This window comes from Acanthaster planci, linkage group LG12 (assembly GCF_054643075.1).
Source record: "Acanthaster planci isolate LZ-2023a linkage group LG12, COTS_SCS, whole genome shotgun sequence".
Taxonomy (NCBI): domain Eukaryota; kingdom Metazoa; phylum Echinodermata; class Asteroidea; order Valvatida; family Acanthasteridae; genus Acanthaster; species Acanthaster planci.
This window is the reverse complement of record NC_141788.1, coordinates 2539479-2564526: the sequence shown is the minus strand read 5'-3', so window position 1 is coordinate 2564526 and position 25048 is coordinate 2539479. Positions and strand designations below refer to the sequence as shown.

The window sequence follows — 25048 nt, the reverse complement described above, 5'->3', positions numbered from 1 at the left end:
GTACAGCGCTTCAAAGTCGAACAGCTGGCTCACAAGAGCGAAAACAAGATGCATCAAAGATTTAAACACACATGTTTTCACAAAAACTCTCACTCTTACTTTGATTTTTTTCCACGTCGAATTGTATTCAAATGAAATCCTGGGACAGTCGAGGATTTTTCGCTGAATTGTATGTTAATTTTGTTGACTCGATTTAACTTGATTTGTTCGGGGAAAGTGGGACACTACGGGGTTGATGGCCAGTTGAATGCTGGATGGACCAGCATCAGTGTTACGTGGGAAATGTGATTATTATCAAGCATTGTGCAACCTCGCCCCGAATGTCACGGTGCGTTGCCAGCCAGGTGTGTGCGGCCGGGGGTCACCGTCCGATCTTCCCCCTCGATGGATTTTCTCAGTCAGTCAAAGTCACGCGGTGCCCGTGTTTGTATAGAAATGCTGTACAGTTCAAGTGAACTTAAAAAGCAAGGGTTTTGTCAAGGTTGTATGCGGGATTGTTCACTCCTTTGAAGTAGAGTACTGTACGTGGCGTATCTTGCGGGGGAGGGTAGCTTGTCCCCTGACGGATTTTTTCCCCTTTTATTTTCATTTTAATATTTAGCAATTTTTTATTTTAATATTTAGGCCTATGTATCAAATATTAACACCAAACCCCCAAGGAAACAACAATATGACATAGAAGCTAGTATTTCGGGACCGTGAGCAAAGACTTTTTGATTTTTTCTCCCCCAACATGATGTCAAATAAGCCCCGGCGAAGTCGTATTTGGTTTTGAATTTGCCCCCCCACACACACACACCAAAAGGCGGATACGCTACTGAGGCAGATGTATATACTCAATGCGTTTCGTTCTATTTTTCGCCTATATTATTAAGTAATCATCAGAGGGGAATTGTTTTCGGCTTGGGAGGCAAACCTTTTCTCGGAATCTGGGGAGATTTCCTGGTGGATGCAAAGCATTCATCAGCAAAAATGGTTACCAGCAGAAAGGGGTCAAATGGGGGTTTTCTTCAAGCAAAAGAGCGATTTTCATCACCTCACATCTCGTTTTTCCCTTATTTGTTTCTCCTTCCCCCGCTATCACAATGGCCTCTACTATAACTGTTTAAACAAGCTGTTTAACAAGAAAACCAAGTACACATTGTGAAACCTATACTACTCCAAGAATTTGAAGAAAGGGAACGAGGATGGTGAACTACATTAAAGTTCCCCGGGCCCAAAAAATTAAGGTCTGGATCCACCGTGACCCCTTGTTTAAAGTTTCCTTCTCGTCGCCAAAGCGCCATTGTCGCTCGGAGAATTTCCAAAACGCTAGCGCTTCATTGCTGGCGAGGACGCTTCTTTGTCTTGTGTATAGTTCACAGAAATGGTGATGAAAGATTCACTTTTCTTGCATTGTGAAAGCTATTTTAGGCTGAACTGAAGTATCCTTGCCTGTTCCACCGTTCCACAGTAAAAATCAGGCCTTAATTTGATTATCCCCCTCCATGCCCGTAAGCTTGTTTTGCAGAGGAGAAATGTTTGGGTCGTGGCAAGTCCCCACAGCGCCTTCATTATGTATGTTTCGACAAGGGGTTTGGTCATAATTATTAGCACGCACTTCTGCCATATATTATTTCCTCTTTGGAAAAGAGAAGTTTAGCGCTCTCTGTTTTGTACGGAGGCGTAAAAGGACCGCGTGTAAATTTTGTTTGTGGTTTCTTGCGCACCTCGGCGATACCTTTACTATTCCGTACGGAGACCCTAAAGCGACATTCAAATTTCTTTTCATCTCGTGCTCAATGCATATTTTTCTCGTTCGCACAACTTAAGGTACCTTTCTTTATGCGCATCAATATTTGCGACAATTAAGCGTTGCGTATCCGTCAAAATCGCTCCCAGGGCGTGTTAATGGAATGGATTTTTGTTTCCGTAAAAGCGAAACGCATGAACGTGTCGTGTACGCAACGCACCCCCCAAAAAGTATATATGGAAAGGCGACTCGAGTCGTGTACACGAGATAATAAGCAGTGTGCAAAATGCTATGCTCACGAGATAAAAAATAATAATTGGGATGTCCCTTTTAGGGTCTCCGTACTTCCGTACCCCATCGTGTTGTGTTAAAAAAACCAACCTGCATTAGATTTAGAGGAGGCGTACATGTGAACGTAGGCTTCAAGGGGAATAATCAGACCAACTGTCCATTTACATGCAACGACAAAATAATTGTCCTGATGAAGATCTCCGGATCGAAACGTTGACTCTATCTTATGCTCTACATGTTGTGTTAAACTAGCTTAAAAAAAACCATAACAATTTAATTTATATCAAAGTAATTGTTGTTTATCAGGCATATTAAAGAAACTTAAACAGATTGCTCCTAAACTAATTGCGTGTTATAAACTTCTGCGGTTTCGAGGTGCATGGTCGTGGTATGATCACGGTACAAGGAGTTTTCCTGCATTGCACAAGGACGGGTTTTCCTGCTGTGCCCGCATTGTAAGTCAGTGGTGTTACGGTAACGCGCAAAGTACATGAATGGAGGAATAAATCACTTGCTGTTAAATGCCTTTTCCTCCCTCTGGTGTTGTGGTGAATGCTTAGTTCGTCTTAACCACCCAGACGCATAAATTAAATTAAATTAAAAGTTCCACTTGAAGTATGGCACTGAAGTGTTGAATCCTTGATTTTTGTGTAATTTAGTGTTAAACCCAACGACTCCATCGTGACCGTGACTTTTTAACTTAGTTACACCGAAGAACGTGTATATGTTAAATTTCATGTCTCTCTGAGTTTTACCAGTGTAAAAAAAATCTTGAAAGGTTCCATTGTGAAAAAGAACACAAAGTAGCGTTGCGTTAATGACAATTCAAGGCTAAATTATGTGCCAAACACCTAGATAGACTTTAAAAAGGTAGCTTAGGGGGAATTTTCGCGGTAGGAAGGGGGTGCACGCCTTGAAATCCGTGCCATCTGATGTCCTTGATTTGACCTTCCCCTTTGAAAAAAATCCGGGATCCGCCTCTACGCCATCTAAACAGTAAGTTATCTGTTGTTATGCCTGCATTGCGTAATTATTTTGCTTCTGTTCAGAGATCCCTGTCTCGAGTTTATAGCATCAGTCACAATTATTTCTTTCGGTTGTCCCCCCAAAAATGAAATTTGCATACAATACTGGCAACGATGGTGCCCCCCAGGTTGATATAATGTAACTTTTCAGTCACGATTCTTTCGGCTCCCTACGTGTACCGGTAATTGTCACAAAGATTATTTACCGAACTTTTATCGGGGGCACTCGGTGTTCTGTTCGGGACGAAAATAGAAATTATGACTCTGTCATCCTGTGGGCTGCGTAAGTGAGCAGGCGCGCTGGACGGAGTTGTTTACCTGAAACCTTCACCGCATCGGCCGTATTTTATTCAAATTGTTTAGCTTTAACAGCCAATCACCACCCAGAGCCGACACTGATTTGCATACAGCACTTACGTGTTCTTTTGACGGAGCCTATATAAAAGTTTGATGGTGTTCGACTATTCCCACATAACCCAATCTGCCTCGACTGCTCACTGTTCTCAAGTTTTACCTTCTCTGACGCAATCATGAGGCAGCTTCTGTTGTTGCTTGTAGGCGTCGCTTTTGTGCGTAAGTACCCAGGGGGGATGGGGAGAGCATCTGTCTCTTGGAATAACATTCCCGTCTTTCATACTAATCCTAAAGAACAGGGGCTAAATCCGCCTCATCGACTTTTTTTCTTGATATCGTCACAGTACCTTTTTATTTGTTAAGCCTCAGAGTTTCTTGCGGTCATTTTCACATTAATTTTGTGAAAATTGGACGTATTGTCATCGAGCGGCGCCCGTTTTGCCGAAACTAAAGTCAGGCCAAACGTATACTTTCCCAGTGACTTGTGCTCAATGCGCACGGGCTGGCAAGCGCGTGTGGTCTTGAATTTCGGATTTGACAATGAGCATTATGTATTACCAACATGGGTATGAGTAGGCTGAGCAAGCTGTGAGATCGTTCGAAATAACTCGGCTCTTTTAGGTTGAAAACGATTAAGGAAAATCCTGTATAGCCGTGTCTCGATAACTACGCACCTGAGTGAGTAAATCCCTTTATCACCTACAAATTCTTTTTCTATGTTTTTATAATGTAGCTAGTATGAGGAAATTAGGCCTACTCTCCTAATTTATAAATAATTTTCTGAAACTTTCATATTTTTACCTTTCCTATTTTTTCCAATACAGATGCCGCTGTTGTCCCTTCACAGGAAAGTAAGTCAAGTATGAGTTTTGCGCAACAAATTTATAAAAGCAAGTGGGCATGGTAAATCTAGTCCGGCACGGTCCTCGTAAACAATAGAAAACTTGTCACCAGTGGAGAATAATTGTTGAGGGCGCTACAACTTTTATTGATTAGCCGATACCCAAATCACGACTCTTGTGCCATCAATAGGCCAAGTTTCAGGGAACCAAACAGTCAAAACAAAACAATTCAACACGTGCTCGTAAAGTATATAAACTTTGAAGGGTAGTCTAGGGTTTTCCCCCTCAGTCCATGATTGAATACATGTACCTTAGTCTTAGAATTACTGGAATGAATTCTGTACTTACTGGATCGTCACAATTTTTGAGTGTCACAAACATCAGAATTAATTGGCAGCAAAATGATTACAAGGAACCAGTTTATAGCACTGGCAGCTGGGTTCACTGAGATTCTCAGCATCTCACCTGAAGAATAACGTAGGTAATCTGGAAAACAATTGTACTCTCGGCAATGAGTACACTATTATGAACAAGTAAAGTTGGCCTGATGCACTCCAGGTCCCAGTCAATCTTCTCATTTTCTTGAACATTCCCCCCCCCCTTTCTTCTCAGGGTACTTTGCGGCAGGGCGCGAGTACGTGTACCATTATGAAGGACAGGTGGTCAGCGGGATCCCGGGGGTCAGTAAAGAAGTGGCAGGCATCAAGATCATCACGGATGTACACATCCACATGATGGCTGACAACAAATGCCTGCTGAGGGTAAAGTTCATTCTGTGATTCCTTACGAGTTTCTGAGTGGAATAAAACATATTTTCAAAGCATTTTTTTTTCACGATTGAGGGAAAAAGTTTTGTGCTTGAATTTGTATCAATGCCTGTCTTTTGCTTTGAATAATTTGTGTGATATTCACTCTTTATTCTGAAAATTACTTGGTTTACTCTACTTAGATTGCAGCATCAGATTCTTTAAATTATAAGACTCGTTTATCTTGGGATTTTCATTTTATCGTTTGTTTTTATTGAACAGTTTGAACAAGTTCAATTGGCCAAGATTCAGACAGAGACTGAGGACCCAGCTAAGCAGCTGACTGTGGACAAACTGCAGCGTCTGCCGCAGGAGATTGAAACGCCTCTCCTGGAGCAGCTGGTCAAACCGATTGAATTTAGATACTTGAACGGAAAGGTTGGTGTTTGGAGATTCAGGGCGCAGGTCACTTAATGTGTTGTAGAAAAAATTTTACATTTTCAAAAGGCGTTTGTTATTGTTTTGAAAAATCTTCAAAGTTCAAGTTCATATTTTAGTTTTTTAACATTTTGGGTGAAACTTCAGACTTGAAAGAAGATTATGTATGAGCAACACTGCTTCTGTCAGTGTTTCACATCAGGAAAAAAACTGCAAGTAAAAATTTCTCCATACGTAGTTAGCTCATTTCTCACAATGACTTTGTCCAGTATTGATAGCCTAGAATTTCAGTGCATATTGATAACAGCTACATGTATTTGCCTTTTCTAAACTCTGCAACATTTTGGTCAAAACCTGGATTATTTATTCTATAAACTAATATATTGTGACGCTCTTTTCTTTGCAAAATTGTAGGTTTTCCACATCGTGATCTCTCAGAATGAGCCTGTCTGGGCCTCCAATATCAAGAAGGGGGTGTTGGAACTGATGCTTGTCAACATCCAGGGCACAGATGACTTGAACGAGCCTGAAACACAGCGCACACAGCCTGTGAGTTGATACGGGGAACTTAGTAGTTAGACAGATTGATTGATTTAAGAAAATGGATGACTGACAGATTGAAATCTACATGTGCTCTATTGAGTGATTGTGTGTGAATCACTGAGTTGGCCTAACTAGCATGTAAGAAGTCCAACTTATGGTTTGATGAGTTGATTGATCATTGATCCACCAATTGTTCAATTCTTTGATTACTGGACAGTGTCGTAGTTGAGTCCAGTCACAAGTAGCAAGTTAAACAAGGGCAAAGGGTTGCATTTTCAGTGTCAGAGTTCATTTGAATGGCTTGTGACTTTAAGACTGAATGACTTGTGATGGACTTGCAGGGATTTACAACAGACTCAACAACAACTGCACTACTGGATAGAAAAAATGTTTGTGTAGGAAGATGATGGTTGAATTACTGTAATCTTAAGCAGCTCAACAGTGAAGATAAATTTTTTATCATCTGTAAAACATTTGAAATTGATTTGATTGATTCTGTTGTTTTCAGGAACAGATGGAGACTTCAATGAAATGAGCTCTTCAATCTGTGAATTCTTTTAAGTTGATTGAAAAACTTTTCATTTATGTTTGTTGTGTATTGTTGTTACAGAGTAACATTCTTCACCAGAAAAAACACTACCGTGTGATGGAGGTGAGTCTATCCATTCAAATCAATGTGAAATGGCTGAAATGAAGGAAACGGTATGCGGAACTGAATGTAGCCTTTGAAGAAGAAATTATGAGAAAATGTTGCATGGTAGATGAATGTGGAACGCTAAAATTCAATATCATTTTATAAAAGGCATTGCAGACACTAGCTCTTAAAAGTTCAAAAAGGTAATTTTATGTTGTGAGCACAATTCAGGGTTTTGATGTAACAAGATTTCAATTTTTCATTCTGTCTGATTTTTTGATTGAATGTTGTTTTTTTTTTTTTGCATTTTTTTGCAGAGAGGCATCGCTGGCTACTGTGAGTCAGTGTATAAAGTCAAGATCTCGGAGCCCAAGCCTCACATCATTGACAAAGAAGTCCAGCGTAAGTTTCCCCAGGGGTCGTTATTACAGGTCTGTTGAGTGGCCCCACGTCAGTGGGATGAATTTCACTTGACATGCTTACCTAAGGCTGTAGGCTGTGTGCGTTAGTACCCCCTCATACTAGCCACAGAGTGAAAGACTGGGCCGACATATGATGCCCACCAGCATTGTGCACCTGGTGCTCAAGCTCAAACCTATCAGAGTTGTAAAACTGTAACCCGACCTAACAATGTGCAAATGGCGTTTTTAAAAATACCCGAAAATTTTCTCATTCCTGGTATACACACAAGCAAATCCTCTAGAAACGGTCACATTCCAACTTATCAATTCTTTGTTATAACACAAATAGATTCCTTTTTCTTTTTTTCCCTAACTTTTTTCCTCGTTTTTTGCCGCAATTTTCAACAATTATATTTCTCGTTATTATTCCTGAATTGTCTCGAAGTTCATTTATTAATTGAGGGACCAGGTTCTGTATGACAGTAAATTTCCCCAAGGTGACCCCCATCTGTCACCATTTGTGGCATTGTCTTACCACTAATAGTCTGGATGGATGTTGTAACATATCAAAGTAAACAGTTGACAATTTTCTTGACTTTTCCACACACACTTTGTGTTTCGACAGCCCAACGCTTTGTCCTGAACATCACCAAGACTCGGGACCTCCTGGAATGCCAGCAGCGCACCCAGCGCAGCAAACTGTCCTTGCTTTCGAGCAAGAAGTGCGAGAAATGCAAGGGCTGGGAGACTAGCCCTGCCACAGAGCCCTTCAGCGAGTTCCGAAAACCCAATGAGAAGAAGGAGGAGCTCTTGAAGTGCCTCAGCCAGGTATGTAGGAATTGAAGCACTTTCCTTCTCCTGCTCCATTGGCTTTATCTATGTTTCTGTCTTGCTTTCCCTCCTTTCTTCGAGGAATTGGCATTTGATTTGTAGTGTTTTTGTTTATTTTTGTTTTGTTTCTTGGGTTTTTTGTTTTTGTCGAACAAGAGAATTACAGTATTGTAGAAAATTCCACAATTGAGACTTGAAGCTGATGGTTTCTGGCATGTTTTAAAACCTTATTAAAAATACAAACAAATCCTTAACCACTTGAGGCCGGATGACTGCCTCATTTCTGTGGTTGACTTACTGATGCGTTGAGCTTGGTTGCGTCCTAAATAAATTGCAATTTTGAAGAATTTTAGAGAGAGAATTCAGGTAAGAAGCTCTGACATTAACTGGCTATTGGGTAAAATCTCTCAAGTGGGTTTGTTTTATGAGAAGATGAAATTCTTGACCCCCGATCGGCAAGCCATCAAATGATCCCGAGACTCATCTGACGTCCAAATATTGCCACCTCAAGCTGTACTTATCACAGTCATAGTATCTGGTCTCAGAGTTTCCCATGATCTCCATGTCAACTGTAAGCACTTGTGCACCCCTCTGCTGTGCATGAGTCTACCCTTCTCAGAGGTCATTGTCAATGCTCTTTGTAGGTCCGTTACAGCATCAGCCTCAAGGACCACAGCAAGTTTGTCATTGACGCCGTTGTGGCTGAAGGCAAGCACATCTTCCAGCCATTTGGACAGAAGGGTGGGAAGGCTGTCGCATTCGTCAAGTAAGCCGTCGATGCAGTTTTCGATTGAGCATTTTGAAGTTGAGAGCTTTTTTGATGCTGACCGTAGGATTTGTTAAAAAAAAAATCCTATGTCAAGCTTTTCAGCACCAGTCAGTTACTTTTACATATCTTACCTGTTTAGATACTTTAGGTGATGGAAGGATGAACCTTTTCCATGAATTTTTTTCTCAAAAATGTTTGCTTGAAGTGTTGTCTGACTTGAAATGGCTGACAGTGGACAGCCAGCAACATTTTAACATGCTTCTGGTTTCTTTTTCGCTCAGTCAAACTTTTGTCCTGAAGAGCACCAGAGAGATACCCCAGGATGAGTTCATTCCGGACGTCGAGAACCCCAAGGACCAGGCAGAGGACCTGACGTTTGTCTTTGAGGCATGGAAGAAGCACGAGCATGACTCGGAAGAAGACCATGAGCGGACTGAAGAAGATGGACCCCACATGAGTCAGATCCGTACCAAGGTAATGCTCAAACAGCCACTTTCAAAGACAAATGAGGAGGGAGGTAATTCAGTGTGCTGGTAGAGCAAGAGAGGCTTTAACTGTCATGGTTAAATTGTGGTCTTTATTTTCATGACCAAGTGAAGCCCGTCAGAGAATGAAAAAAATGCCAATCAAGGCATTGTCTCTTAAAAAGGAACCTGCAATGCTTTTGGAAGGGGTGGATTCGTTTTTGTGTATTGTTACATATTTCTAATTTGAAAAGCTCTTTTTCCAGTTGTGTTTGTGGTATTTGGAATGAATTTTGAAGGGAAAGTTTTGCCAATGCCTAAAATTAGCCAAAGGGAACTCATGTTAAAATAAATTAATCTCAGTTGCAAATTTATGTTCATAAACCACCAAGTAAAATTCCAAAATTCAAAGAGTCCACCTCATTACTTCCATTATAAGTTTATCCTTTCTGCACCAGTTTTTTTTTTAATGTACAAACACATCACCTGCTCTAGGTGAAGACCTACCTCCAGAAAATCCAAGACAACATCAAGAAGGATGGGATCACTGAAGAAGCTCCCAAGAACTTCATCCTCCTGGTCAAGAAGCTGAAAAAGTTTGGCCCCCTGGAGCTCCAGAACATCTTTGACAGGCTCGGCAAGAAGTTTGTCAGTGACTCTAAGGAGATGAAAGAAAGGAAGTAAGTTGCTCCCCAACAGTCGCCCCATGTCCACATTTTCTCTCTCTTTGTGTTGTCCTAAAAGATGGTTCAATATATGTATACATGCATTTGAGTTTACATGTGCACAAAGCCCTGGGGGCTTCGTGTCAGTGCTGCATAAATAGAGGTTATATGCCGTGAGCGTCTGCCCATAGTCATCTTCATAGTGGGTGGAGTCTCTTAGTTCCACAGGCGTATATGTGCTTCCCGCATTGATAGAAGCTTTTCCTTTTCGGCAGGCAAATTCTCCTGGATGCCCTCGTTCAGGTGGAGAACGACAAGTCCGTGGAGATTTTGACAAGTGAGATCGGCAAGAGGACCTACGAGTGTGAGGAGGCCTGTCAGATCCTGAGCACCATCGCCCTGATCAATGAACCGACAGAGGAGATCCTGGATCATGTCCTGGTAGGTGATGTGATGAGGGAAAGTCCTTGGGTAGAACGGGTAGTTCTTTCTGTTTATCAAAACGTTTTGTTGAAAAACTCTTTCCTTGGCTAGTACTGATAGCACAGTGAAAAGACAGGTGTGTTTCGCAGGCATGCTCCCAATGATTTGCTCTGGGAATTGTACCCCCATTTCATCGCTCCTCCTTGTCTCCCTCAGGGTCTGTGCCGGGGCCCTGTGGTCAACGGACCCAACGCTGACCAGCAAGTGAGGAAGACATGCTGGCTGAGCTTTGGCTCTTTGGTCCACAAGGCTTGCAAGGTCAACCAGATCTGCTCCGAGGACAAGAAACAAGAATATTCAATGGTAAGAGCTTGTACCACCTCCCCCCAACCCCTCTCCAAATGGTTGTGAGCTTCTTCTTCACCTCACTGCAAACCAGGTCCAGGAATGACTCCTAGTAAATACTCAGATTTGGTTACTTTCATTTTCCACCGTTTCCCTGTCCAGCAGTGAGAGAATTCACTGCTTAGGTGTGGCGCCATGTCTTCTTAAATGTGTGTCATACCTGGATGCAGCTAAGTCATTTAACTTCTACAAATCATTGCAATGGGAAGGGTCAAGCCAAAGACAACGGTAGTTTGCATTTTCCTGAGAAAGTGCAGGTTTAAATTTGCCTCTCTAACCTGTAAATTTTAAACATTGTTCCCTTCAACAGAACCTTCTCGCCGGCATTGACCACTCACGGACCGAAGAGGACAAGCGTATGTGCCTCAAGGCCATCGGCAACACTGGCCTGGTCATGAAGAAGACCACTGATGCCGAGACGGACTCCATCGATCGCATTGCAGAGATCATCAATTCGAACATGGAAGATGTGGACCTGCGCGTGCAGGCCATCTACTCCCTGCGTCGCCTGGCTAAGGTTGTGCCAGAGAGAGTAAGTGTGTGGGCCCCGCCCCTGTATTTTTGCTTAGCTCCTCCCCTTTCCTTTAAGTAAGTATTAATCATACGTTGGATGAAAAGATGGACTCTTGTTTATTTTGTTGCTTGTTATTCCTGCATCATCCAAACAAAAGGAGTTGCAAGTCACCGGAACCACCGTTGAGTTAAAGGCCTTTGAAATAATCTTGCACAGTGTTAATCACTAGGAACCCTTTGCAGTTTTCACCCACTTAATGAACATTTCATTAGGATGCCAAACTGATTAATTTGTCAGAACAGGCAACTCAGTTTACTGAGAATAACTGGGAATACGGCCTTAAGATTCATTTTGCAGCGTCTGGTCAGATATTTTCGTTTCTAATAATTATTAGACAAACTGATGGAGTTTGTGCTGCACACCCCAGTGCAAGTGTTACATTGATGTCAGTTGTTGTCATAGTCCATCTCCGGATGTATTGCATGAGTTTCATCTTGAGGGTCTTCAGCGTTTTTAGTTTTGTTTCCTGTGCCATCTGTACCCCAGATTGTGCCTCTTCTGATGCCCTTGATCGAGAACATGGATGAAGACCACCAGGTCCGCATCGCTGCCTACGTCATCGTCATGGACACTGAGCCTGAGACAGATATCGTCTTCTCTATCATCAGCGACCTGAAGAATGACAAGTCCAAGCAGGTGGCTAGTTTTGTCTACACTCACCTGGAGAGTCTGGCCTCCAACTACCAGAAGTGCAAGAAGAACTTGTAAGTCGCAAGTACCCAGGATAACTTTAAGTAGCCCAACAAGCCAGTTTTGTATTTCAACAGAACAGTGCATGATCCGAATAAAGTACATCGTAGGTCAGTTGAGAACAGCAACACACAAGTGAGGTCAGGTCTAACAGCTCAGCAACACATCAGCGAGGTCAGATCTGCTGACTAAGTCAGTGCTGAGTATGTCTGATCTGGTTTGATATCAAGTGCTTCATTCTCAAATGGCCTTGCTTCTTACCAGAGCCATTTCTGAAATCTTCGCTGGAGCCATCACTTAGAAACCGTTTGGCAGCCTGTAATGTTCAAAGCAAAAATTGACAGGCCTGATGTACTGAAGTCAGAAACTAATTTGTCCGGAAAGTAATCGAACGATTTTGCCTTTTGTAGATTCAAAGTGGCCCGGAAGGCCCTGCTGACTCTGAAGCCATTCGTCCATGGAGCACAGTACTCCAAGAGGTTTATGTGGGCACCAAACTTCTGTAAGTCGGTCAAATGTCAGAATGTAACATAGATTGGCTCAGAAAAGGGTGAAAACTTCGGCCCTTGTCTAATGCAAGCCAGGACCAGTACTTTTTATTAATGAGCATGATATTACAAGCCGTTGTGAGCGTTTATTGTGAAGAGCTGCTGCGACAACCTAATTGATTTTTCCTGTTAAAAGATCATTCATGTAAACTGTTTTTTCTGTTTGGAATAAATCTGCCTAGCTCGACATAAAGCAATACAGGCATCTGTTGACCCTGTCCAAACACGTGTTAGGTCAATCAGATTTCGTGCATCATGACTGGCCAATGCATTGCAAACTCTTCTAGGCGCACTTTTGTGAATCGCCCGTATTGAAACTGGCAGGCACATACTTATGATTGTCAGTTAAGATCAAATTTTTGTGTACAATTTTTTTGGGTAGATAGAATTTCCGGCATTTTCTGAGATGGTGCAAGCTACTTCTAAATTAGCGTCATGTTTCCAGTGTCTGCATTATGACACGGTTAACACTGTTTGACAAGCTGCATTTATAGAGTACCAAAGTAGGTAGAGTAATGAGATTAGTTTGATTGTGGCCAGCAGCAAGAAATGGGTTAGCCGTTTCTTTTTCGATTAATTGTTTTTGGTATTAGTCCTTAGGTATGACCACCAAACTACGTTCCTATTTTCATGGCCTCATCGGCATTTCCTGAAGGTCTCAGTGTTTGCTCATTGCAGACTGAATTTAAATTGGGGTTTTCCATCCAATGGTTACTCTCCAGGGGAGCAGAAGGTGAGTCTCAACACTGAGGCTTCCGTCATCGGCACGCCCGCCTCGCCGTTCCCCGTCAGCGGCTCGGTCAAGCTGGGCGCCACCCTCCTCAACCACCAGATGAACATCATGGAGGTGGGTTTCCATAGCAAGAACCTGCGGGCCATCGCTGAGAAGATTCTTGGTGTGGCCCGGCCCGTCCGCAGCACCAAGGAGAAGCTGACAAATCTGAACAGGCAGGTCCCGAAGGAGAATAAATCACCAGCTGAGAGAGACCTGGACAACCTGGATCAACAGGTCAGTCTCGGTATTGACGTCCCTCCATAGAGCTGTATTAAAAGATGAAAGCGATAGCTCCTCATTCCCTCTTTTTATATAGATTTGCTACTTAAATAGACCTTTGAAATAAGATCCTTGATTTCCAAGCAAATATTTGTATTTGTCAGAAATGTAAAGTGGTCATTCTGAACAAGTGTTTGCATGGGCAATGATGTGGTTAATAATATCGATTTCTATTTTGTCCTTTTGTCCAGCTTCCAACAACGATAATCGACCCCTACTCCAACCAAGTGAAGGCCTCTGGCTACTTGAAGTTCTTTGGCAACGAGCTGCGAACATTCAGTCTGGACAAGGACACTATCTGGCCTTACCTGGATGGAAGTGAGTCGTCTTAGACATTGTGATTAGCCAATAGGGCCGTAGCAAGCCTGATTGAAAGGGGAGGGAGGTTTATTTTATCATGAAGTGAATCTTTTTATAGTGATTACAAACCATTCACAATGTTTAGAAGTCGAGACACTGCAGTGTGTGCTTGAAGCGTAGTTTTAGTAGAAATGTAATTTATTTGAAAAAGTGAACGAATTCCTGCGCCATTGACTTAAGGTTAACTTAGTGGAATGGTGGTCTGAACCCCCCCCCCAGAGATATGATTCCTTCTAAGATTTCCTCATTAAAAACGAGCAGAGATCTGCCGTAAAGAACAATATTCAACTGTCCCTTTGTTAAAAGAAATATGGGCACTGGGGTCTCCAACTCTGAATGGTGTCTTGATGTTTTTTCCATCGCCAGCATCTGAGTGGATGAGAGAGAGAGAGGACAAGATGCGGGCGGGCGAGAACCCCTACACCTACCGCAAGATCTTCAGCCTGGGCGGGGGCGTGCATGAGATCCCGACAGAGATAGGTCTGCCCCTGCAGCTGTGGGTAGACTCGGCCGTGGCTATGGCACTAGACGCCCAAGGCAAGGCAGTGCTGACCCCCCGCTTGACCGACATCCTACAGAACCCGGCCAGCAAGCTGGAGAGGGTGGATGTGGAAGGGAGCCTTACACCTAGGTAGGAACAGTGTCATAGCAGCTTGAATGCATATGTGTCATATGTTTCATGATGTGATTCTCTGTAATGATTGCAACGATTTTAGAATCGGCTAGCCACTGAGCTCTCACTGTCAGACTGTGAGCACTGATATGGGGGAGGGGTTCTTCTGCTCAAGGCAGATAGCTCCTTAGTTTAAATTATCAACCAGAATTAGAGGGCATTAATGTGGCACAACGCCCATGGACAGGTGGAACTGGACAGGTGCATTGCATGCCTCATTGACCAATAGGGTGCTGTGACTTGCCAAATGCACATGCATATAATAATATATGCAAGTGATTGTGGTGCCAGCATAGTCAGGATGTCCCCTTGGATTAGTCTATAGGATTGGTTGCTGTATACTAACTACAGGCTTGTGGGTTCCAAACCTAGCTAAGGATTTAATTTTGAAAAAATTTGTTTCTGTAATTCTTGTTTTCTAGTTGTTGTTTTTTTCTGTTTGGGTGGAAAAGTTTGGGAAAATGTAAAATGAGAAATCGAGGAAGCCTAAAATTAGGTCTAGTTTATTTTGAATGTGGTGCAATAGGTACCGTTTATTAAAGTGTTGTTCATTTCACTTGAAAACAATGCCACCAGACCTTTCCTGCTGTTGTTGACTTTAACCCTTTATCTCTTAGATGCACACTGAATCAAGGTTCATAAAGGACAAAAACCTGTTCACTTACCTACCTTGATACCTCCAGATAGCATGTAATGGGAAGCAGAACTGGTTTGTTGGGCCTTAGCAGATATCAGATTTTCTATCCCTCCAGGAACTTTTAATGGAAAAATGCTAAAATGTTGTTTGGACTGACTTTCCACTCCCAGGGCCGCCGTCTCTGTCATGGGCAAGATGAAAGTTAGCCTGGACGACAGCCTCATGTCTGGTCTGTACATCAGCGGTTCCCTGAACACCTCCGCTGTCCTGAACGGCACGGTCAATGTGAATGTGCCCAAGCAGCTGTACGAGACACGCTTCAATACTCCGTCCAGCGAGCATCAGGCTTTCTCACTGCGCAGCCGACCGTACACCTTCACCTACATCCCTGAGCCAGAAAGGGTGGGTGTTCCCATCAAAGGTTGCCACCTCTCCAATATTTGTCTCTGTTGAATGTGTATCCATTACAAATGCATACCTATCATTTTTTTTGATGGGTTTGGTTACTAGAGCTCAAAATAACTGAGTGTTTGCAGTGCGTTTTCAATAGAAACCCTACTAGCTTCACTTCTTGTTAACATTTTCCAAACTGTTCTGAAGTGTTCTTTACAAGACATTTGAACTTCCTTCAAACAGAGGTTTGAGAACACAAAGATTATGCCAGCTTTGCACAGTGCCCATTTAGTTGGCATGTTGAAATACGTGTAGCTTAAACTCTGATTTAAATTCTGGTCCTTCTATGAAGCAGGTTTAAAATTGCGCAAATAACATTTGAAATCCAACAGTCGTAGAATTAAAAAAAAAGGTTTTGTTTTACCAGACTCAGACTCCTGAGGTTGCCCGTGATTCCCAGGAGAGCTACCAGTTTACAAAGAAACTGATCAAGGGCAAGCTGATGAGCCCAAGGCCTGTCCAGGTGACCACCCTCTCGTGATCTTTTTATTTTTTTAACCATGTATCTGTTTCCGTTCAGACTACATCTACCTTCCATTTCGTTTGACTGGCTGTGGCTAGGATTAATGTTGTATATGTCTATGGGAAGCGCCTACCGCCTTTTATCAGTAGCTGCCATAGGTAAACATGTTGTTACTAGCCATTGCTTCAACATTTCAATGAAAACCTATCCACCCTGAGCTGAAGTGCACCCTAACTGGCGAAAGAAAGACCGATGGTACTAAGTTTTCCAACGGGATTCTTGCACGCGTTGGGCATGCACGCAAAGACCACACACTCTAGACTAAACCGTTGCGCTTACTCAATGTGCTGCGCGTCAAACGCACATAAACTTGTGCACCTGTGCGTGCGTGAGTGCCAAAGGACAGGCAATTTCATTTCGAAAGACACCCTCTTGTGTTCCTCTTCAGAGCGGATACAAGAAGGGCTGTTAAGCTTTTCTTCCAGTGTTTTAAATTCTGAATACCAGTGAAAGGAGTCGGGAAATCTTACTTGGTGACACAGGAAACTTTACTGCATGCAGGGGAAAAAAAGGGTTGGTGTACGTGATCGTAAGGTGGTTCTATGCAGGCCTATGGTCAAAGCAAGGGACAAAGAGGTCAACTGTACTGGAGCATGTACACAGCTCATCTGGGGTCTGAGTGGAAAATGACCTGGCCTTGTGGGTGGCTGGGTAATCAGGGCTTGCTGCACATGGGTGTTGCCTAGCACCACTCCCGGCCCTGACTCATAAATAATTCATGTATATGTATAGAGGGGACAGCGCACAAAGTGCCTAGCCACAGTTAAGTCATGTATTCTTACAGAAATTTACCAATATTCATTATCAATATGCAATATTGACAATTCCAAAGACTATGTGAAGACTCTATGTAAAAGTCTGATACCATAGTCGTTTTTTTTCTTTGAAATTTTTTTTTCTGCAGAGCGCTTTCAGGTTTGGAAGGGAATCACTTGGGGTGGAGATGGAGCTGAAGACCCGTCATGTGCCACGATCCTGCAGCTACACCTACGGCCCCACTCACTTGGTGTTCAACGGCCCCATTGATGTCAACGTCCCCCTCAGGCCCGGGGAGAACGCCCCTGAGAATGTGGTCGCTCACATGAAGGTGGTGGATGAGTTCAAGACACAGGAGGAGTACAACGCGTTCAAGGTACATACTCCCGCCACCGTACCCCTCCCAACCCCACCCACTTCCACCCACTTCTCCTAACCCCACCCATCCCCCTGTATCTGGAATGTTAGCATCGGGTTTACACAGGTAGTTAAGCTAAGAAGAAGACAATTCCCGCTGAGTTATCAACTCTTTTCTTTGCTAAGCGTGCATGCCAAAGTTGAGTACTTCCCAAGTACTTAAGAGTCATTTTTACCAGTCATCATAAGTACCATTGTAAGTACTGCCATTGCCAACACAGGCTGCCCAATAACAAAGAAATGTCTTGTTGTTCAGGTATGGGTGGGTTGCCACTCACACTCAGACCTCAGGGTACTTTTGACTACTCAGTTGTGAGTATCCCTGAAAATGCATGAGAATTACTTGACTGTAATACCGCTGAGCATAAGGCTGCCTCTTGCCTGAGGAAGGCTTGCTAGGGATCAGCAGATCAGACCGGCAAATGCCTCTGGGAGCCTCCAAAACTACAGGGAGGCATTTTGAAAGGTCTTTGTAGAGTTCTGTTTAAGACATTGTCACTTCCAACACACAGCATAGTCTTAGTGTGAATGCACTGCCTAAGCATGGTTTGTTGTAATCATCAAGAATTTGGGTGCCTTAGCACAACATCATATAAGTACTTGATGTGCCTTGTTTGTAAACAAAATGCAAATAAGGTTCTGTTGTAAATTGTTCCCACAGGAGAAGTTCTTAGCCAAGCAGCACTTTGAGGTTGACTCAATGTGGAGGGAGTCTGAGGAGCATGACCATGAACCTGAACCCGTGCCCCAGGAGCACCTCAAATCGTTCCGCACCATGGGCATGGACTTCCTCAAGCGCTTTGAGGATTGGAAGTACGACAGCGCCCGCTGGCCGTTCACCGGGGAACATGTGGAGGACAGGTCACATGACTCGACTGAGGAGGTCATCCCTGATCCCACCAGAACCGTTGAGCTGTACCACATCTATTTCAACGTGAGTCGTGGCCTCAGTGGCCAGTTTAATTGACTTTTGACATCTTAGAAAATCTGTTTTTATGAGACGTGTCATGTTACACACCAAACTGCCCTGGAAACCAGGTACATGTAGTGGTGAAAATATGTTTTGCGTGTTCAATCCCAAATTTTTCGTTGTTGCAAGTAAGATCTTTGCTACATGAATATTCGTAGTACCAACACTAGAAACAGTGGGAACTAGTCAGTAATGAAATTAGTCGTTCATTGTGTATCAATTAATATTCATACATATGCAGATCAGCACCAATGGCAGCCAGCCAATCCGTGAGCTGATCAGCCGCATCAGTCTGGACCAGCAGGATGAATTCTACAAGGCGGTGCGCTTTGATGTCATGACTGCTGAGAAGACCTTCCGTCCTGACCCTATCCACTTGGACCAGATCAAGGAGTGGACAGAGGAAATCCAGGTATTCACTTCACAAGAGAGTCAATTTCAGTTTAATTCAAGAAGCCTTTCCGAACCATTTTATAGAGATTCTGCGCTGAAATTACCACTTAGCGAATATATCTGCTGAGCAAAAGTCAGCTGTGGACCAGTAACAAGAAGTACAGAATGCATAGCATTTTGGATGGTAACCAGCTTTTACTTAGCAGATATTTTCTGTGCTTAGCAGATTTCTGCAGTTAGAGCTGTATGAAATCAGCCCGAGATTGTTTATCGAGGTCCATGGGAATGAAATGAAGATTTCTCTTATTTTTGTTGTTGCAGAAATCAGGCTGATCAAGTAATCTTACCCTCTCCTCCAAGAAAGAGGAAAACTTCCTACGTTTGGTTAAAAGTTGATAAAGTGGACTTGAAACTTTTCCTTGCAATTGAATGAAGCTTCACAATAACTCTTGGTTACTTGTTTTGATCAACTTGTATCCTTGCTTCTTTTGTATAGACACTCTGCATGCAAGGGGAGCTTGAGCACCCAGCCTATGGTGCGACCCTCCCTGAATCTGAGAAACTGGAACCCATCCCGGGACTGCCAGACGTCGCTCAGGATCCTAGAGTGCTCTTTAAGTTCAGCACTCAGTGGGGCAAGAGCTGCTTGGAGGACCAGAAGATGCAGATCAAGGTAACGAGTTTGACACTCAAGTTTTTTACTGGTTAATACCTGTGTGACTTACTCAGTGGAAACTACTAGATGATTGAAGTGGGTTGCTCTGAGTGGTCTACTGAGTGTCAAGTGAAGTCGAACATGAACCTATCACCACTGGAGTGCTGTTTTAGTGCTCTATGATCTGACAACCCTAATGTATGAGTTTGTCATCATTGCTCTACTGACCACTTACTGAGGTTGGGTGTGAATCACTCACCACTAGAATACAATTCAAGTGCTCTACTGACTGCCAGCTACAATGGAGAGTGGACCCATTGCCGATAGAATTCTGCCGACTGAACTGCCTGTCCCCACATCAGTGGTCTGAAATTGAGTTGTTCTGCTTTCGTGTATTCTTCATGTTTTACTAGATAATGATGTACTGGTCCAATTGAAATTGGCTGTCATATAAATGTCGGGACAGTGGCCTCCTGAACACGGCATCTGTGTGATATCTGGGAAAGATAAAGGTCTGAAAGTTGCCCGACGAGTCTTCCAATTTTTTTCATTGTTGGTCTACAGGCCCGTCTCCAGAGATCCAAGAAGCAGCAGGAGGAGCTGAGTGAGGAGACGCCTGACAAGATTGAGTGCCTGAAGAACATCCAGGAGACCAATAACAGGTACACTCAGGCCTGCAAGTCGCTGCGTCGGGAGCGAGAGGAGCTGCGGGCAGTCCACGCCGAGCTGACGCACAACGAGGTAGGTGGTCAGGAGAGATGGAAGAAACAGTTGTAAAGCGACGAAGAAAAATGACACAACTATCTAACAAGCAAGGCTAGAAAGGGCAGAATTGATTGTTCAGGGATGCTGTATAGTTTCTGAAGACCCATCAAACACATTAATTATTGTCTCCTTTTTTTATTTAATTTTGTGGGATTTTTCCAAGAACTTGTTGAGTTCAATTGGAAAGTTAACTAGTTGATCTCATTGTAGCACTTAGCTGAAACTTACAAGAAGAGAACATTACATAATGCAGCAGTAAATGAAAAATGCAGTGTTTAAATTACCATGACCCACACTGGAAACAACTGATCTCATGAGACTTTTCCTCATGTTCACAGCATGTCAAGAAGACTTACAAGACCTTCTTCTACCAAGGCCTTGAGTGGATCAAGAAGTTCATCTGGGGAATTGTCAAGACGGAACAGGCTGAGGTCCACAACCCTGACAAGACGGTAAGTTTAGAATCTAATAGGAGATGGCCAACCGCGAGCCTGTGCTAAATGCGAAGGCTAGTGAGATTGTAATACGTTGAAAAGCTGCATTAAAACCTTCAAATAAATATTAGAAATAAAAGATAGTGTCGGGGTGGAGAACTCAGTTCATTTATGTAGCTCTCAGACCATTTATTGGAAAAATTTGTATCGTTCAAGGACTGATTCAGTTCTTATTCTTACACAAGTTACCTGATATGCGTATTGTAATTAGTATCACATGTGGTTTTTTTTCCCGGGAAAATTGGCTGGGATGCCCCACTCCTGAAATAATTACCTTTTGTAAATTTTTCTGAGGATTTCTTTCAAAATTCTTATATTAAAGGTAGGTGTTGGACAGAATGGTCCGACTGATACATTTATTATTGGTTGGCTACCAAGTGAAGTGTTCTCAAGTGTCAATCCTAACCGATAAATGCCTTTTTATTGCATTACTCCCAAGGCTTTGTGGTTTCAGTGGAGCAACACCGCCTCCATTATTCACTTGACACAAGTCACTGGTCGGATGGCCCTGTCCTATGGTCAACTGACAGGAATTTTGAAATGATGCCTTAATGGACCGAACGATTCCCTGCTTCATAGTACCAAGTTTTTGTGAGCAAGAATCCATGAACCTGTAAGTGTTGCCTTTCATTCTCTTAGGTCCTGGTCACCGGTGAGCTGGAGAAGACGCTGGACAAGATGAACGTCTCCATCAAGCACGTGCATGGCAACGTCAGATTTGACCGTCTCTACATCCCCCGGTTCCTCCAGGACCTGAAGGTTCTGCAGCCGTACAAGCTCCAGCAGCACATGGTGATGAGCTACGGAGACGACCTGCTCAACGGACGCAACATCAGTGAGTCACTCCTTATATCTGTTAGTTCTTTCATTTTAAACTAATGCTGGGTTTTTAATGTATCAGTCACTTTTGGATTTGTGGTTTAACATCTGATTGTTTCAATGGAACAAATTCCCCCAAATCCTGGTAAAAATCTGCATTTTAATTAACTATACACATGTATATTGAATACAATTTGACCTTTTCTGTATGCCACCTAGTTAAGATATTTGTTCTCTGTAAATTACGTTGGAAAGAGGTGTTAGCTAAATATTTTAAACGTTCAAAAGGTCAAGTCAAGCTGTAATCTGTGACGGCAAAAGTCTTGAGAGTGGTTACTCTTACTTTGTTGTTTTTGCCTGGGCTTTTCCAATGCCACAGACCAGTGCAAGTCTCTGAGGAACAACTCCATCATCACCTTTGACAAGAGGATGTACAACTACGAGCAGAGCAAGTGTGATCACATCCTGGCAAAGGATTGCTCCAGTAAGGAACGCTTTGTCGTCTTGTCCAGGAAGTTGGCCCAGACCAGCACCAAGAAGGTTAGTTCATCAGCCTTTCATCTTGCCCTCGAAAAAAATTCTGAAATCAACATTTGTGGCCCTCTAACATTCAAAGATTCAGATTTTCTGAGATTTCAATGCACTCTGGATTCAAATTCATCCAATACTTCATCATTGTTGAGGGATTCTCTGAAGTGACTTCCATAGCACACTTTATGACATTTCATTAGGTAAATGTTAGTCCCTGGTCGACTTCTGATTTGAGTGAAGCATCCTTAATTTAACCTACCCGCAAAGAGCAAGGTCCTTGGCATTCCTGCTTAGCAAATTTATATGCTGAGGAAATATTTGTGCTTAGTGATCACTGTGACACTCTCCACCCCCCCTCCTTTCAGATTGTCACTGTCTACATCGACAACACCAAGATCCAGTTTGTACCCAACTTGATGGATGAGGACGTGGCCACCCTGATCAACGAAACCAACGTGAACCTGGAGGTACTGAAGAAGCTCATCATCCAGGACGGTGTGATCAAGAAGGTTCCCTTCGGCTCCCATACCGTCCACATCATGGATGCAGAAAAGGAAGAAGAGCCGCTGCCGAATCGGAAGCAGGTAAGGGAACATCTCACAAATGAGAACATTCCTGGTCCCACTGGAACAGTCCTTTTGGTAGCGCTTTGCTCTCACCGGAACATTCTGTAATGTCCCAACTTTTGAGATGGTCCCTAAGCCTGGCAGTCAGGTGACCTTTACAGGCCATCCCTGAGTGGTCCACATGATGGAAATGCAAAAAACATGTTGAGAATTACATACCTTGCACTCAGTGGATTTCCTTTGCTTAATTTAGCTTAATTTCAACCTATTGTCTGATTCAAGATAAACTTGACTTCTTGGTCAGGGATGTACTCTATGTATATTGCTTCTTCAGGAAAGAAGACCTTAAATTGTTATCTGTTAAATTGTTTACCTGTTGGTAATCTAAACCAGTTTCTCAGCTTGTTTGGATATGTTCCTTATTTGATGTTTTCATGCCTACTTTTATTCTCCAATCATATTTCCTAGTCCTGTCATATGCCAGAAAATGTCCGCTCGCAGGAGGTCGAGATGGGAAGCGAGGAGCTGAGGCACTGGGAGGAATGTAAGGAACACATCAAGGCCTACCTCGCCATGGCCCCTCAGGAACTGCCCCCTAAGCCCAAGACGCTGGCTAAGATCATCCGCACCAAGCTGGGTGACTCCATCATGCTCTTTGCCCCCGAGCAAGAGCTGAAGGTCTTCTTTGACGGTCACAACGTCAAGGTGGAGGTGAGTCTGGACAGGTGGTCAGTAGGGCCCTTGTCTCATAAAGCTGCCGAGTTTAAAATATTGCTTAGCAGATTTTTTTCCACAGCAAAACTCAACTGAGGTCCAGTCAAAAAATGAAACTTTTCATGTTTTGCAGGCTACCGTCTTTTTTGCTAAACGGTTACTTTTCATGCTTAGCCAGTTTTGGTACCTTGAAGCTCTGTAAACTTTACCCCTGGCTGAAACTGTAGTCTGTCAATGGTTGTTTCTTTTCTTTGCCGGTGTAAGAAAAAAATCTACAAGCATGTTAAGCCTTTGTCAGCTTTTCTTTCTTGACCTTTCTGTTACTATTTTGGCTAAATCTGAGTTGGTTTGGAAGTTGTTGACATCTTTGTTGTGCTTTCCCTTAGCTAATTGATTGGGCGAGATAGGTGGAACTGAACATACACCATTTCTTGTTCATCTACACAGCTGCCCCAGAAGTACAAGGGCCTGCACTGCGGTCTGTGCGGCGATTTCAACGGTGAGGTCTCTGATGAGTTTGTGGGTCCAAACAGGGAGATTTATGACAACTGTCATCGCTTCGGATACAGCTATCAGCACTCCACAAATGAATGCGCCAAAGGTAGTGTGAACATTCTTGAGTTGTAATACATGTATTCATAAACTTACTGTAAGGTTAGCTTACTAGACTCAGAGGCGTCAAGGAGATCCAGACTTGTCATTCAATTTTGGCTCTAAAAATACTACATTAGAATATTTCTCAAGTTCGCGCAGTAAACAAAGACTGACTTTGGCTGGTAGAGATTTGAAGGGCACTTACTGAGTTGGTGGGGTCTCATGCAATCAACAGAAAACCAGTGTGCACCAGTGATGGAGTTTGCCTACAACACCGAGATCCTTCTGCCAGGCAACAGACATCAGTTTGCCTGCATCTCCAAGAGACCATTGCCCACATGCCTGCCAACTTGCCGACCGACTGAGGAGGAGACCATTGACGTGGAGTTTGTCTGCATGGAACACGAAGGCGACTATAACCCCTTCCCAACGACGAGCACCCGCGATGTCATCATCAAAAAGTACGGCAACAAGATGGCTGACTATAAGATCAAGATGCCGATGGTTACCAAGTGCGGCCGCCCGAATTAGACCCATTCAGCAAGAAGGAGTTTCAAAGGACAGTTTTCTGATGCCGGACCGAAGTTTCGCAGATAATTCACCCAATAGCTTTTTACACTTACCCACAAATATCCTTGCTACAATTCCATCATAGGTTCACGATTTCTTAAAACTTTGCGAAGCATTTTTTAAATTTTGCCTTTTTCTGTGTGAAATGTCTTGTGTTTCAGATTTGTATATTTGTATTCGGAAGTTGAGGTGAGGGTTTAAAAGCCTTATGGGGCATATTGAGAAAAAGAATAAAAAAAAAAAACGAGAACGACAGTGGGTCCTCGTGAAGTTGAGTGAAATGCACGAAAGTGGGTTTTCCCTTGCGTGTAGGCCTTATCTCATATTCCTGGCATACATGTACAATTTGGTGGGAAGGATTAAAAAAATCTTTCAAAAAAGAGGCGAAAAAGTTGCTCCATGGAACTTAAAGATACACAACTTTTATATAATCAACAGTCAGTACAACAGCAAAGGCTGATGAGAAACACCTCAAATGTAGTGATATTAAAATGCTAAAATTCAAACGAAGCAAATATATTCATGACATTAGTAGGCCTAGATACCTAAAGTTTGATTAAAAAGTGGCTTTAAGATCCATATATCAGTGTGACATGCAAAGATCAGAACTTGTGCTCCAACATTATGGTATTCAAAAACCTGGTGAGGAATTTTCAATAAACTTAACTTTAAATTACACGTTAATATAACGTGTGCACGAGCCATGAGCGTGGTGTGTACATACATTTC

General features: G+C 43.0%; 1 protein-coding gene across 1 annotated transcript; it reads left to right on the top strand.

Annotated features, from left to right (window-relative positions):
• Positions 1–3464: 3464 nt before the first annotated feature.
• LOC110977409 (vitellogenin-2-like) lies at positions 3465–25021 on the top strand. Its single transcript, XM_087144109.1, has 33 exons — positions 3465–3621; positions 4227–4253; positions 4857–5005; positions 5273–5428; positions 5843–5977; positions 6582–6623; positions 6923–7007; positions 7632–7834; positions 8482–8603; positions 8888–9080; positions 9566–9750; positions 10011–10176; positions 10375–10521; positions 10874–11095; positions 11624–11841; positions 12238–12329; positions 13098–13384; positions 13621–13747; positions 14156–14420; positions 15270–15501; positions 15920–16015; positions 16980–17207; positions 17910–18182; positions 18460–18630; positions 19108–19284; positions 19831–20007; positions 20370–20483; positions 21165–21360; positions 21724–21884; positions 22241–22459; positions 22910–23152; positions 23603–23756; positions 23985–25021. Exons 1-33 carry the CDS (start codon positions 3579–3581, stop codon positions 24278–24280), a joined length of 5601 nt encoding a protein of 1866 aa, XP_087000235.1. The 5' UTR covers positions 3465–3578; the 3' UTR covers positions 24281–25021.
• The last annotated feature ends 27 nt before the right edge of the window (positions 25022–25048 follow it).